General features: G+C 41.2%; 1 protein-coding gene across 1 annotated transcript; it reads right to left on the reverse strand.

Moving 5' to 3' along the window:
• Nucleotides 1-3,930: 3,930 nt before the first annotated feature.
• Nucleotides 3,931-14,537, reverse strand: LOC120468768 (fetuin-B). The gene is made up of 7 exons (XM_039657352.2): nucleotides 14,274-14,537; nucleotides 12,105-12,218; nucleotides 11,911-11,989; nucleotides 7,540-7,706; nucleotides 7,344-7,457; nucleotides 7,095-7,190; nucleotides 3,931-4,239 (listed from the first exon to the last, which is right to left on the reverse strand). The coding sequence occupies exons 1-7, from the start codon at nucleotides 14,472-14,474 to the stop codon at nucleotides 4,090-4,092; spliced, it is 921 nt and encodes a 306-aa protein (XP_039513286.2). The 5' UTR covers nucleotides 14,475-14,537; the 3' UTR covers nucleotides 3,931-4,089.
• Between the last annotated feature and the right edge of the window lie 1,216 nt (nucleotides 14,538-15,753).

Here is a 15,753-nt window from a genome sequence, read left to right on the forward strand (position 1 = left end):
TATAAAATGATGATCCATATATAAGGCGCTCCGGATTATAAGGAACACTGTGGTTTTATGAGAAGATTAAAGGCTTTTAAGTGCACCTTGTAGTGCGGAAAATACGCTAATTGAATAGCGCATGTACATGCGCGCATCTTCCTCTGCTTGTAAACAGAAAGTTTTGTGCTTCCAGCTATATCAGCACATCATCTTATACGGTAGGGGGCGGTAAAACTCCTAAGCGGAGCAGCCGGTAACAAAAAGTAGTCGAAGGAGAAGAACGTCCTCGTCTCAGTTCTCGCGCATGCGCCCATAAGGAAGTAATAGAATAGTCGAATTAAGTCGTTATTTATGTTTTTTTCGCACAAAAAGTAGTCTCGTCGCTTGATAAACTTATAATTGAGCCGCTGTAGGCACATGGAATATTTAAACCTTTTCTTTAATGACTTTATGGGCCGTCAAGAGCCAGTCCCTTAGGCATTCTATGTAGGACTGATCTAGCTCTCAGATTCAATCAAAAATATCTTTATTTGTGTTCCGAAGATGAACGTAGGTCTTACGGGGTTGGTACAGCATGGGGGTGAGTAATTAATGACTTAATTTTCATTTTTTGGGTGAACTAACCCTTTAAGCTGACTTGGGCTGGTTGTTCGATGCCAGACTGGTCCACAGACTGTGAGCTCGCTTGGGCTGGCTGTTGGATACTGGGCTGGTCTGCCGATTGTAAACTGACATGTGCTGGTTGTTAAATGCCAGACCAGTCTACAGACCGTGAGCTGACTTGGGTTGGATGCTGGATGCCAGACTAAACCACAGTTTGTGAACTGACTTGGGCTGGTTGTTGACTGCCAATCTGGGCCACAGATCGTAAGCTGACTTGAGTAGGTTGTTCGATGCCAGACTGATCCACAGATTGTGAGCTCGCTTGGGATGGTTGTTGGAAACCAGACTGGACTGACGATTGTAACCTGGCATTTTGTAGTTGTTAAATGCCAGACCGGTCTACAGACCGTGAGCTGACTTGGGCTGGTTGCTGGATGCCAGACTAGTCCACCGATTGTGATCTGACTTGGGCTGGTTGTTGAATGCCAGACTGGACCACAGATCGTAATCTGACTTGGGCTGGTTGTTAGAAGCCAGGCTGGTCCACAAATTGTGAGCTCGCTTGAGCTGGTTGTTGGATGCCGGATTGGTTCACAGGTTGTGAGCTGACTTGGGCTATTTATTGGATGTCCAACTAGTCCATAGATTGTGAGCTGGCTTTGGCTGATTGTTGAGTGCCAGACAGATCCACCTACTGTGAGCTGGCTTAAGCTAGTCATTGAGTGCCTGACTAGTCCCCAGTTTGCAAGCTGGCTTGGGCTGGTTGTTAGGTGCCAGACTGGTCAGCAAGCTGTAAGCTGACTTTGGCTGGCTGTTGGATGGCAGGCTGGTCCACAAATTGTGAGCTGATTTATGCTGGTTGGTAAATGCCAGACTGGACTACAGATTATGAGCTGACTTGTGCTGGTTGTTGGATGCCAGACTAGTCCACAGACTGTAAGCTGGCTTAAGATGGTTATTAGATGTTAGACTGGTCCATAGGCTGTGAGCTGACTTGGACTGGTTTTTAGATACCAGGCTGGTCTACCAGTTATGACTGGTCCACAGAGTGTGATCTGGCTTGGACTGGTTGTTGGATGTCGGATTGGTCCACAGATTATGAGATAACCTGGGCTAGTTGTTGGATGTCAGACTGTGAGCTGGTTTAGGCTGGTTGTTGAATGCCAGACTGGTCCACAGATTGTGTGTTGACTTAAGCTGGTTGTTGGATGCCACGTCGGTCCACGGATTGAGAGCTTGTTTAGGTTAATTGTTGAATACCAGACTGGTCCACAGAGTGTGATCTGACTTAGGCTGGTTGTTGGATGCCAGACTGGTCCACAAACTGTGTTCTGACAGTAGCTAACAGCAGGCTATCTGACAGTTCAACAAACTGTGGGCTGACTTGCGCTGGTTTTAAGATGCCAGACTTGCCCACAGATTGTGAGCTGGCCTAGGCTTGATACTGGATGTCGGACTGGTCCACAGGCTGTGAGCTAGCTTAGGCTAGTTGTTGGGTAACAGATTGGTCCATAGACTGTAAGATGGCTTGGGCTAGTAGTTGTAAGCCACTGGACCAGTCCATAGCCTGTATGTGCGCGCTCTTGCTTGCTCGCTCTAGATTCCAAGAGATTTTAACTAATTTGCGGGCATCAACGAGCCTCTATCAATCTGCGGGAGACACCCGGAACTTCTGGGAGACTGATTGGGATGTCTGATATTTACACAACGCACACATACACTGCATATCAAATCTGCCGCCTTTTCAAACAGTAACGTATTTAAATGTTTCCCAACTTGACCGTTAAAAGCAGATGATTGGCTGTCCAGCGGGAGGGGCGGGGCATTTGCATACAACCACCATCTTTGGTGTTACGGGTTTTCCCGTTTGTATTAACGGTTTGTATTAACGGTTCCCATTTGTATTAAGGATTGAGTCTCTGACTTTGTGCCTTTTTAGTATACCTATTTCAGTGTGCTGAATTAATTCCATGTAACGACAACTACATTTGTTTCCAGTCACACTTTATTTGACAGTGTCCTTGTTACACATTACATGTAGTTACTATAGTAATAACAGTAAATTATGCTTAGTTACATGCAACTAACCCTAAACTAAACCCTACTCCTACCTTAACCCTCAACGCATTCTCACCCCAAGGTGTCACCTTTGACCATGCTTCAATATTTGACGTTTTAGGCGCCCTTTAGCGTCACTTACATGACGCGATCCTACGGCGTCATCTAACTGACGCTAAAGGAAAGCGTCCGTTAGAGGACGCGGTTAGGTTTAGGTATGGGGTGGGGGTAGGGTACACGCGATCCTAGGGCGTCATTCTAACTGACGCTAAAGGGCGCCTAAAGCGTCAGATATTAAAGCATGGTCATATGCTTCCCAAGGCGTCAGTTAGGTGACGCCTTGGGAGTGAGAATGGGCTGTAATTAATATTACTCATTCTTAAATGTATAACTGAATACACTGTAATAAGGACACATTAAAATAATGTGTAACCTTGATTTCATAACATTCTGTATTACATTTTCTACAGTTCCAATGTTAAACCATTACAAACTTACAAAATCATTAGGGGATCAAATACTTATTTTATTCACTGTAGACCTGAATTAACTCTTCCAAGATCAGATCAAGTTTATGAATATAACAGAAATTAACTCACTGATGTGTAATTGTGTCACACTCACTAAGTTTTCAAATTCCTCGGTTTCTGTTCATTGCTTACGGTTTCGTCTGTCGAGTTTTTCATACATGTCAATTAAAGAGTCTGGATTCTGATTGGTTGCATTTATTGTATCAGCCAAATTATAATTTTATTTATATTGCCAACTACCAGTCTGAAGTAATGCAGTATGTTCATGTTGTACGCTTTTTTAAGTAGGATGGATGTCACACAAACGTCCTTATTAGCTCATTGTTTAGAAGCATGAGTTGCACTGTAACAATTTAATAAACAATATCTTGTAAATTATTTTTCTCATTACTCTAATACATTCAATTAGTTGATAATTGTTTACACAATTAAAATTCAGTTTAAATTAAAAAGTAATATAATAAATACTAAATACTACCATGATGTATTAATATGTGACTTTTAATACTTGATCTTTTTCCACATTACATTATTGACTGACAATATATTTTCACATTAGAGTAATGAGAATATGTAAAAAAAAAAAGAAAAAGTATGTGTAAATGTCATGGAAAATGTCACAATGCAAAAATAAAGTACTAGTCCCAAACAGGATTCATTTAAGCGAAATATACTTTCTTGCTTCCTTGTTTAGACTTTTATGATGAAATTTGACTTTTCCAAGAGATTTTACTCATGATATGTCATATTACTGTGGTTGTGTTGTGAATATCTTTAATGATATAATGCTGTGCATAGGCAAAAACCTTTATACTAGAAACATCTAAATCTGACAATGCAACAAAGCACATGATAAGTGTGAACATACAGTTCTTATTTAGATGGGATGGCCTGTCTTCAAGTAATTATTTCATTATTAGAGATTCAGCTCATCTAGTCCAAGGTGGTGTCGTCTCTCCCCCGGGCAGTTGCTGGCCATGGGTGGGGCTCTGGGGGTAGTTTGGATGGGTGGAGGAGTGAGAACATGTATTGACCCAAAAGGTCTGGAGGTTTCTTGACGAACAGCCTGGAGAACACCATAGGAAAAAAATAAAAATCACAAACTGATTCTGATCTTTCACTGATTCTGATGCGTTTTGCTCTGGCTTATTGGAATACTCTTTGTAAAGTAAGTTACACTAATCAAGTCAAGTCGCCTTTATTTATATAGCTCTTTTTACAGTGATAACATGAAAATAATACAAAGTTTGTTTCTAAAAAGTAAGGCAGATCAATAATATTGTTGAATATTAAATGTCCCCAACTAAGCAAGCCAAAAGCCAAGGCAACAGTGGCAAGGAACAAAAACTTAATCAGGGACAGAATGGAGAAAAAAAACCTTGGGAGAACCCAGGCTCAGTCGCTCAGTTCTTCTCTGGCTAACAAGCGAACAGAGTATGATTATGTTCCAGGCAGCATTACAGGTCAGAAGTCAGATTGGATCAAAACGTTCAGAATATTAATCCGGTTCCATCTGGTTGGAAGTCGGAGTCATCACACCGGTATGGAGACGAGTTTGTTGAGGATCAGTGCCGATGGCTGTAGAAAGCTACTACAAGCTATCAGCAAACAGAAACTAACAACGCTGGACAAGTTGACTATTTTTTTTATCACTTTCGTTAGCGTTTAGCTTATCTGCGAGTGTACTTTGTAATATTTGGCAAATCCAACTTTTAGCAGATGTTATGTCGAATTGGTATCTCACCTGAGAGCCCGATCGTCTTCAAGTGTAAACTAAACGAGCCAATGCACATTGCGTGCGAATTTGCATCACATGCTCCACCCTGCAGCGTGGGTATAAATAGTGAGGAGGGAGTCAACACCTGCAGGGATGGCAGAGTGGCCTATGCAAAGTGAAAGACAATGGAGCAACAAAGGAAGAATACACATATGGGATCACCGTAGGGATCACAACATAATTATGGGCGCCTAGCATAGGGGTCAACCAATAGGTGTACTTATGAGGGCTAAGCCTGGCATTGGACACTTCGCCACATCCGACTGCCGAGTGTGGTGGAGGAACTCAACAGGGTTCTCCAGCTGAGGAGAAAGATAAGCGTACGTATCCGGGGAATAGCGCAGCAAGCGAGACACAGAGTCGTGTCCCTGGTATTCGCCAGGCAATTGGGGCAAGTACATGGGAGGAACACTAGCTCTACACGCAGACTATAAAATCTAGCAAAACCTGGTGGGAACCTTGGGTACATATCCAGGACGTATCCTGAGTTATCTCAGGATAACTTGAGAGGGCGTATCTCAGGATATCTTGAGAGGACGTATCTCAGGATGTATCCTGAGTTATCTCAGGATAACTTGAGAGTTGGCCGGTCCGAATTCCAGGCACGATTTGTTGACCGAATATGTTTGCAGGTCCCCTACCCCCTTGATGGAAGCTAGCGCAGTCAGGATTTTAATGTACAGGATTTTTAGCTCAATTGACTGCACTAGTTTGAAAGGGGCTCTCTTCACTGCCATAAGCACCAATGAGAGATCCCATGGGGAGGATTTAGCCTTCTTGCACCCCTTAGGAACCTGATCAGGTTGTGCTTTTCTAGAGATTTACCATCTACTGGATCCTGATGTGCAATCGTGGCAACATACACTTTCAGAGTGAAGGGAGACGGCCTACGATCCAGTCCTTCCTCCAAGAAGGAAAACACATCTCTGATCGAGCATCTCCGTGGGGTCTTCCCGGTGAGAAGAGGGGGCTCTGGCCGAAGTGATGGCGTTTACCACAGCCTTGGGTTGATCACCTAAGTCCTCTGCATCCCGTCTAGATCTCTGAGAAAGCAGGTCCTTCCTCAGAGGAATGAGCAAGGGAGCGGCTGTCACGAGGAGTTCTGAAAACCAGGTCCTGTTGGGCCAATACGGGGCAAATAACAAGACCTGCTCTTTATTCTCACAGACTTTGCTCAGTGTCTGTGCAAGGAGGCTCACTGGGGGAAATGTATATTTGCATAGCCAGCTGTGTGCCAGCGAGTCTGTGTCGTGGGTCTCCTCGGTAAGGGAGTAAAACTTCTAGATCAGCTGGAACAACTGGGGATAGAGTCTCCACTCATTCGCGAGCTCCTGCTGTCGTGAGAGCTTGTCGGCTGCACGATTGAGCAAGCCTGGAATATAAATGGCATGAAGCAGCCTTATATGCTTCTGACTCCAATAGGAGGAGATGGTGGGCGAGTTGCCACATGCGACTAGAGCGTTGACTACCTTGGCCGCAGTGCTGTCCATTTGGACCAGTACGTGCTTGCCTCGTAACAGCGTTTTGAATCAGCCCAGCGTAAGTTGTACTGCAAGCAACTCGAGGCACGTCCCTGTGTTCACACAACTGCTCTTGCGACCGACTGGGCCAGTATGAGTCAGTCGTTGACAGTTTAGAAAGCTCATGCCGTGTTCTCTCTACAGGAACAAGGGCCTGGACTGGGAAGCACTAGCCAGGCCTCCAGAGACCATACAAGCCGGGTCAGAGGGACCACACACCTGCTGTAAGGCAGCGAGGTGGAGCACAGGGACTTGACCCAGAAGGCATAGCGTCCCAGAGTGGGGTTTGAGGGCGCACTGCAACACTTACCCGACTCCACGGTTCGGCGTCCTAGAACCGTACCAAGCTGCCGGCTGGTGATAGAAGAGTGGTATGAGCGTGGCAAGGCATAGCATAGCACACTGCCATCCGCACCCTCTTGCGACCCAGAGATAGAGGAACCGCAAGGGAAACATCTTTGGGTGATTTTTCGGTGAAATATAGGCGATTTTAATATAGGTCATTTGACATGCTACACTGCGGTCGGATATAGAACGGGTGAAAAAATCTGAACGGTTACACTACTGAATAATGTAGCTGAGTTAGTTACTTTCAGTCACTCTCCAACAATGCAAATTACCCACCACTGGTTGAAAGATTTCACATTTGACCTCTACAGGAACTTTGATCTCCAGTCCATCGTCAACAGTGGTGTGTGCACCAGTGCAAAACCCCTTGTGCTTTAGCAAACAGAAAAAAGTTACTACACTTACACTTTTAATGGCAAAAGCAATATAAAGCAAGTATAAATATAGTTCTTAATATTTGGTTTAAAAATTAGTTTAATCTTGAATTACTGGCTTGTAATTTATTGAACTGAAATGAGTGCTTACAGCTGACTCTGAATCCTTCAGCAGGCATTGGGTGAGATCAGTGTTGGTAATGTATTTCTTGCAGTCAGTCTCTTGAATAGTGAACTCCACAAAGTAAGCCGGACCCACAACCCACTGCAAAACACACAATACACATCTCCTGCCATGTCTACAGGACAGAGCCACTCGATCTATTGATTTATTGGTGTTGACATACCTGCATGCTGGCTGCTGTTATATTCAGAAGAGCATATAAATGTGGGAAAGTGTGCTCTTTGTTAAATTTCTGCAGGGCCAGCTTTGTGGTCTCAGATATAACTGGATCATCTAACCGTTCTGCAGTTGGACAGTCGGGGCAAGTGTTTATTATAGTTCGAGCTGCCACTGTAAAACAGCGAGGACAAGTCAACATTTCACGAAGAACATACTCTATATTATAATATCCCTGGATAAAGGCATTATATAAAGCCAAATAGTCATTATTATGTAAAATCTGTAATCCAAGTTATTTCTTCTGTGGACTAATTAGATAAAACATATAACATGCTCTCCTCAAAGTTCTCTCTCATTCAGCTCTTTGTGTCGTGTAATGTGTAAAGTTTTCATTTTCTAGTTTAATCTGAAGACTTATGGCTCGTTTCCACTGAGCGGTACGGTACGGTGCAGTACAGTATGGTACGCAATTATTTCCGTTTCCACTGTCAAAAATTGAATGGTACCAAAATGCTGAATCATACCACTTTTCCGGTACTCTTCCACTGGGGTGGTAAGGTAACTAAATGGTGGAACTATATTCACTGCAGAACTTTGATTGGTTGACAGAGAATCGTCATTTGCACGTGCTACAAGGGGCATGACAACATAATGGTGCGTTCACACCGTACGCGAATAGCGCGTAAGGCGCAAATGATTTCAATGTTAAGTTAATCCAAAGACGCGTTACGCACATAAAAATTCCTTTGGCGCGAATGAGGCGTAGAGCGCGGTGCGGAAGACTCAAGTTCGGCGAATTGAGCGTCTGACGCGTTACGTGCGAATGATTTAGTTAGTGCTATTTGTGCATTCACGCATTTGACGCGAATTCGATTAGATTAGATTAGATGGATGAGGGCGAGGGTGATCCTCGCTCCGCTGCGGGACAACAGGTCATCAAACTGTACGCGGGACAGGAGAAGTACCGCTGACAGCGGCCGTCATCCAGCGTAGCTCCTGGAGCGAGCAAATGGTGAAACTCGGCGACGATGATCCCCACGCCGCTGTTCTGCTCTCCAGAGAATATAGAGCGGTTACTCTCTCGATGAATGCTCGGTCGACATAAAAAAATGGCCGCCAACGGATTTCGATTCTGACACGTGTAAATTTCGTTTCAAACTTTTGTTTTTACGCGAATTAACACAAAGTGGTCAAGCGTCAAACTAAACACGTCAGGCGCGAATTTGACGCGCTATTCGCGTCCGCTGTGAACACAGCATAAGAAGCGGCATTTTTTAATATACAGATAATCTGTAGTTTTTCAGGTGAGAATGTAGTTGTTTTAAGCTCAGATTTGTGGTTTATTTATAAAGATCTATGAAAATTTAATCCAGGTGGCGAGATCCATTCCAGGCGATTATCGGTACCCCGCCTGGAACAACCTTTCCTCGGCTAGTCGTTCTTTCATTTGCCGCTGACGTCTCTGTCGTGGTTAAACATTAGGTATAATTTGTCTTGTGTAGACCAAACGGGCGATCTTTGGTCTTGTGAATCTATCATTTGTTCCCTGGCCAATCGTTTTGGCTGAGGGCTAAGTGAAGTTTAATGACTTTATATATTTAGGCTATCTTACCGTTGAAACATTAGTTAGACTTGAGTGCTGACTTTGTATGTTTGACTTGTCTTATTGTATAGCTTCTTGTACCTTTCACTCATACTTTTATAATGGCTATTATTGATAAAGCTGTAATTTAACAAACAGAGACAGGGTTGAGTTGTCATTTTTAATTTAATTACAATGAAGATGATCAGAGTACAAATGCACATATTGCCTGGACCAGATTATTTCTTTAAATGAAAACGAAGAGAGGCAGAGTGGTGTTTTATAACATATTTTGTTTTATAGATGCCTAAAATATACATACAGAGATAACCGGAGTAGCAGAGTCGCTGAGTGATGCTTTCAAGAACGCGCTGTTCCATTTGCAGAACTACCGGACTCGTCCTTGGGAGTCATTCTCCTGAGTTTTTGCATACTTGGTATAGAGTGCCGAAGTTATAACGTCACTTTGTAGGACAACTCGGAAGCTAGCGGCGCATGGGTTTCCTCGATCGAAAAGCTATGCATTTTCGACATAGACTTGGAAAATCGCAAAAACAAGATCTGTGTTTAACAAAGATTTGTGACCCTTACAAGATAATATTTACAAGTTAATCCAAAATGTATACATTTTGAAGCCTATATAAAGTTAAACAAAAACACAAGCAGACACAATAAAGTGTAAAAAACCACAAGCAGGTTATAACTGTGTGTTCTAGATCAAAACGTGAAAATATTTAGAGAATATTTAGAGGCTTTTTTCGCCACAGACCTTATTTCAGGCGATTTAGCAAAAACCCATTCAAAAGTCCCATAGACTTTAGAGCGAGGGAACCGGTAGTGCTAAAATGCTAACTCACTTCCGCGTTTTGGTCTACAGAGTGACGTCGTAACTTCGGCACTGTATTGGGAAACGCCTAATGTCGGTCCTTGGCTTCTTGTGACAAACTGCCACTTGCTACTATGTCGTTTTGTTCTTCGCGCGGAAATTACGTCGATCGCTTCTGTCCAGCATACAGTAGGCTACACCACGCTTATCGAGTATGGTACTGCTGGTGGCAGAAACGCAAGCCGGATTAGGGTTGTATGGTACTGTACCGCTTGGCCGGATTAGGGTTGTACGGTACCGCACCACTCGGTGGAAACAAGTCATTATAGATGTTGTTTTTTCAACATTCACGTTAAAATGAAATGCTAAAGTCTTCCAGGGCCATTTTTAGTACAGTCAGTAGTAGCATCATCAGTGAAATTGTCACAGTCTCCGTCTGCCCCTCTCAGTCGTCGTCTGCACTACACTTCCCAGAATCCTCTTTGTCTCCATACATGAACTCAATTAGCCACCTACTCAATTTTCCACCTGTTCATTGTCGAGGTGGACGATGAACAGGGACCCTCAGTGACCTGGACGATGAACATTTTAACATGTATCGCTGAAGACGACCTGGGGTGCATTTCCCGTACAACGACGTAGTTCGCTGTTTCACTACAATATGTAACGGAGGCCAGCTAGTAGTTGCTGTGCGAGTAAACCTCACTCCCCTGATCTCAATAGGCGCTCTAGCGACAGACGCTAGAGGCTGCAGTCTTTAGCCTCCTTGTTAGAGCGCCTGACTCTCATGCCGGAGACCTGGGTTCGAGGCCCGCTCTGGGGTGCGTTTCCCGTACAACGACGTAGTTCACTGCTTCACTACCATAGTATGATGCATCGTTGGAAAAATCAACGAGCTAGTCACGACTGTTTCCCGAAACCCACTGTCGCAAAGTATCGTTCAACCACATTGGTTTCGCACATGGTGGAGTAATAACTACTTTTAATGAAACTGTTTGAGATCCAATTAACGCTAGATTTGTTTTATATAAATTACAGACATGTCATCTGAGGACTATTTCTAATTGTTCTCAGTTGTTTTGCTTTATTACCAGACTCAATATTTGGCTCGTTCTTACATAGTATGCACGTTCAAACACGTTACTTCAAATCTTTTGAAAAAACAGAGGTGCAGACGGAGACTGTGACAGAAACACACAATTTAGTGGTCATTATCTAAAAATATTTGTATAACATAATGCCGAGATTGACCAATCAGAATAAAGTATTCTTTAGATTAACAAAATGTGTACCATTATAAATGTTCCACTACAACTTTGAGAGGCAAGTTGTCGATTACCACGGAAATAATTTCAGCTCAACCCCTCAAATTTACTAATATGACGACAACTTTACCATGGCCTCATGGGAAAGCAGTCTAGGAAAAAATGTCATTTTTAGGTCATTTTAAAAAGCAAAATGGCACAATAATACAAACTAGGGCTGTCAAACGATTAATCGCATCCAAAATAAAAGTTTGTGTTTACATAATATACTGCGTATAATTATTTTGTATATATATATATATATATATATATATATAAAAATAAATAAATACACCCACATGCATGTATATTTAAGAAAAAAAATTATATATAAAATATTTATATATAATATAAATTATATATAAATCTATATACAGTATTGACATGAAAATATTTCTTAAACATATAAAAGCACGTGTGTATTTATATATAAAATAATTATACACAGTGCACCCACGTATTATGTAAACAACACAAACTTGTATTTTGGATGCGATTAACCGCTTGACAACCCTAATATAAACCCTTTGACAAAATTATAAGCAGCAGTTGCGGCAAGTTCTGAAACTCTCTGCAATTCATTTCTAAGATGTGACGTAATTATTTTTTGTGGTAATGGACAGAAAATTTAAGTAAGCGTGGTTCAATGCAGTCACAGCAGACCTTGTTGGATGGTGCAGTTGTAATTCTGAACTTTGACGGTGCTCTGAAGGGAAACAGATGCATCACATGTTCCGAACACCTAATATAGTTTAGATAACAGTTAACTCTTTGGTCAAACAGGATATACAAATATATACCCAAGTAAAATATAGCACATACTTAAGTAACTGATGGTTCTAGAGTTAAATACTTACCGGTAGACTACCAATCCCCTTAATGGCACAGGATTTCCATGTTTTTCTGCTGATCACATGACATTGTGTTTCCAGAACATCGATCGTCAGGTGTAAATGCCTCACACCCTCTGCCTTTGTTACAAGCAAACAAACAAATCAAACCAGCATGAAATAACATTTCAAAAACTGCCAGCTGGGTTTTTTTTTTATTATCTGAACATACAATAAATCAAATGAAAGAACAGAGCCTCTGCTTTTAAACAACATTTATAGTCATGTTTGTTTGTTTGTTTGTTTATCTTTCTTCTTGTCTTTTTAAACTTAAAGGAGTAGTTCACTTTTAAAAAAACTTGCTGTTCATTTACTCACCCACATGTCATCCAAAATGTCCATGTCTTTCTTTCTTCAGTCGAAAAGAAATGAAGGTTTTTGATTAAAACATTCCAGGATTTTTCTCCATATAATGGACTTCAATGGGAACCAAACGGTTCAAGGTCCAAAAGACAGTTTCAGTGCAAACTGTTCAAAGGGCTTTAAACGATTCCAGACGATGAATAAGGGTCTTATCAAGCGAAATGATCGCTCATTTAATAAAATAAATAACAAAGTTTACGTTTTATAAGCTCAAATGCTCGTCTTGCTCTGTTCTGTGATGCGCGTTTGTGACTCTCCTGTTCGAACTCGTTCATCAAAATGAACTAATGTTTTTTCGAGTCATGACTCAAAGAGGGTCCTTGATAAGACCCTTATTCATCGTCTGGTGTCGTTTAAAGCCCTTTGAACAGTTTGCACTGAAACTGTCTTTTGGACCTTGAACCGTTTGGTTCCCATTGAAGTCCATTATATGGAGAAAATCCTGGAATGTTTTCATCAAAAACCTTAATTTCTTTTCGACTGAAGAAAGAAAGACGAGGACATCTTGGATGACATGGGGGTGAGTAAATTATCAGCAAAAGTTTTTTTAAAAAAGTGAAAACTATAAGTGTACACATATTTTCATATTTTAAAATATCTGATAATTTATTTTTATTTTAAGTATTTTTTTGGACAAGGCTAGATTAATACATATAGTGTGTCTTTTCAGATTTCAGTTCCAAAAATTAATATTTTTGGTAAATATTTTTTTGTTTGTATATTTAAAAATATCAGAACATTTATTGACTTATTTAATTGGACGAAGAAAGGTTCATTCAGACAGCAAAAATGTCATAATATTTGTGATAAAACTTATTTTGAAAAATAAATTAGAATTTGTAAAATAAAAAAAATAAAAAAATAAAAAAAAAGAGCACACTCATATATTCACAACGTGTGATTGTGTGTATCTTCCATTCATTCCATAACTTTTTTTAAAAAAAGAAAAGAAACTAAACATGGCACAATACCCTTCTCACCGTCAGCTGACAATTCTTCCCCTCACTGACTGAGTCAACTTGAAATGGACTTGGACTCTGGCTCTGACAGATATCGCTTTATTTAGACTACTGTTTTGGGGATGCATTGGTTAGTATTGTGTTGGAATCTTCTGCAATTGCTTTACACTGACTATAATTTGAACATTTAACCTTGTTTTAAAGTCAATTATGCTGCTCTAGCTTGCAAGTCCCTCCACTTCGGGCATCAAAAAACCTTACTGTAGTCCACAATCCTTCTTTTTACATAACATGACATTTTAATATAACATAAGAGGACCATTAAAATGAGGTTAATAAAATCAATAATGAAGCACTATTTCAGGGAATAATTCATCAACAATCAATTACTTGATAATCAAGGTGTATCTAAATATTTCTATGTTATATTCATTTTGGTGACTCTTTATTTTGACGCTCCCAATAGACATTCTACTAACTATAAATATCTTACGTCTACGTCAACTTAATCCACGAACCCAAAAACAGTCGACTGATTCTCTAAATGAGAGTTGACATGTAATGTTTGATGCGATATGTATTGTGAAAAGCACTATACAAATAAATGTGAAAATATTTGAATGTAGTGGCAAAGTTACTTATAGAAGTGGACCATTTCAACTTCATTCACTTTTTTGCTTGATGGCAACTTCGCGATATCCATTTTTTTTCTCCAAGATCCTTGTTCGCCACTGATCCTTTTGCCTATTTCATATAAGAACCTATTCAAACGCATCCATATAGATGAAAATGATGCTAGTATCAACGCACTCACCTTGATGTCTTGTCTGACATCATAAAGTCTGTTGAGTGTCAGGATATACCCTTCCTGTCTGTCTGCATTGATCTGCTCTAAGGTCTCCTCCGCTGCCTTCACCACGGCGGTGTCGTGGCATTCGGCTGGCGCTGAGGAGGTGCCGCCATGCTGCCAGAACACACACACCAACAAGACCAGGAGGGAAGACTGCATCCTCATCTCCAGATTCCTCGCACCCTTGTGCTAGAGCGATGTCAAAAACAGGGCAGATGAGAACACAGTTCAACTCTTACACAAATCACTGGACTTTCACCTGCAGCGATCAGCAAACAGTCTTTATCTGCTACTGCTCCATATGCTCCTGTCTGCTAACCAGTAAACAATGATGTAATAAAGGTCCTCATGTTGAGACCACCCCAGAAAAAAGCAAAGTGGGTGGCCTGACATATCAAATCTTACTTCTCAATAATAATAGGGTTGATAAATCAATAAAAAAAAATTGGACATTTAGAAATGATGATTCATAACCCATGTTTCGATGGCCTCTGGCTAAATAATTCAGATTTTTAGTTACTGGCCCAATAGATATAATGGGGTCATTAATTTGAGTTAAATTGGGACTAAGTTCTAAGTTGAGTTTAAGCAGAAATTTTGGAGGTTCCTCTTATTAAAAATTATATTATTCCCTTTGAGACATACCTTTTTCACATTATACATTGTAAATATGTGTTTATTTGTGCTCGACTATGTTTGTGTGTGCATGTTAGTGAGGTATGTACACTAGGGATGTAAATTTTCACAAATTCCCATGATCGATCGTCACTTAAATTAGCGACCAATTCATCGATTAATCGTTCATTTTAATAAAAGTTCATTTTACTGACTCTCTGAGACATTCGAGTCATTTCGTTTATTTGGAGATGGTTCAGGCTGAGGAGGAAAGGCGGATGGCAAGGGCAGTGGAACAAGGATCCCAGGGCGCATGGACAAAATGGGACCTTCCCAAGCGCAAGATCTCCTGGCAAGAGTTGTGGCGGCTGGAGCCCTACCGAATTTCCTTCCTACTGCGATCTGTCTATAGCCATGTTTCCATCGACACGTTTTTATCCGAATTAAGTGATATCGAATGAAAAAAGCCTTATGGAAACAGTAAAATTCGATGTAATTTCATGAAAATCGACTCAGATGAAATACGTTCGGTCTCATCGAATTTTCTCTTGATCGATATACGGCTAATGCGATAAAAGCTGATGGAAACGTTATTTGCCGAATAAATAATGAATTGCGATTAAGTTTTATGCCCTTTTATGGTTGCAACACGTCAGAAGACGAGTTCATTTCCGGCCAGTCTGTTTGCGCACACATGGCGGATGTCAACAAAGACGGGATGTAAGTGGACAAAGCAAAAAGATGCTTCAACCAAAGGGTTTCCGTGAACCACGATCTCCCAGAACTGATGGAGCGCTGTCGTTCCCACACCACAGTCACCTCCGCTGTC

This window comes from Pimephales promelas, chromosome 2 (assembly GCF_988280905.1).
Source record: "Pimephales promelas chromosome 2, fPimPro1.hap1.1, whole genome shotgun sequence".
NCBI classification, from domain to species: domain Eukaryota; kingdom Metazoa; phylum Chordata; class Actinopteri; order Cypriniformes; family Leuciscidae; genus Pimephales; species Pimephales promelas.

Coding starts and splice junctions, on each gene's coding strand:
- LOC120468768 (XM_039657352.2), bottom strand. CDS start 14,474: ATGAGGATGCAGTCTTCCCTCCTGGTCTTGTTGGTGTGTGTGTTCTGG. Junction 7,707..11,910: donor CAACTGCACCATCCAACAAG/GTCTGCTGTGAC, acceptor GCTGTTTTACAG/TGGCAGCTCGAACTATAATA. Junction 7,191..7,343: donor TGAAGGATTCAGAGTCAGCT/GTAAGCACTCAT, acceptor TGTTTGCTAAAG/CACAAGGGGTTTTGCACTGG.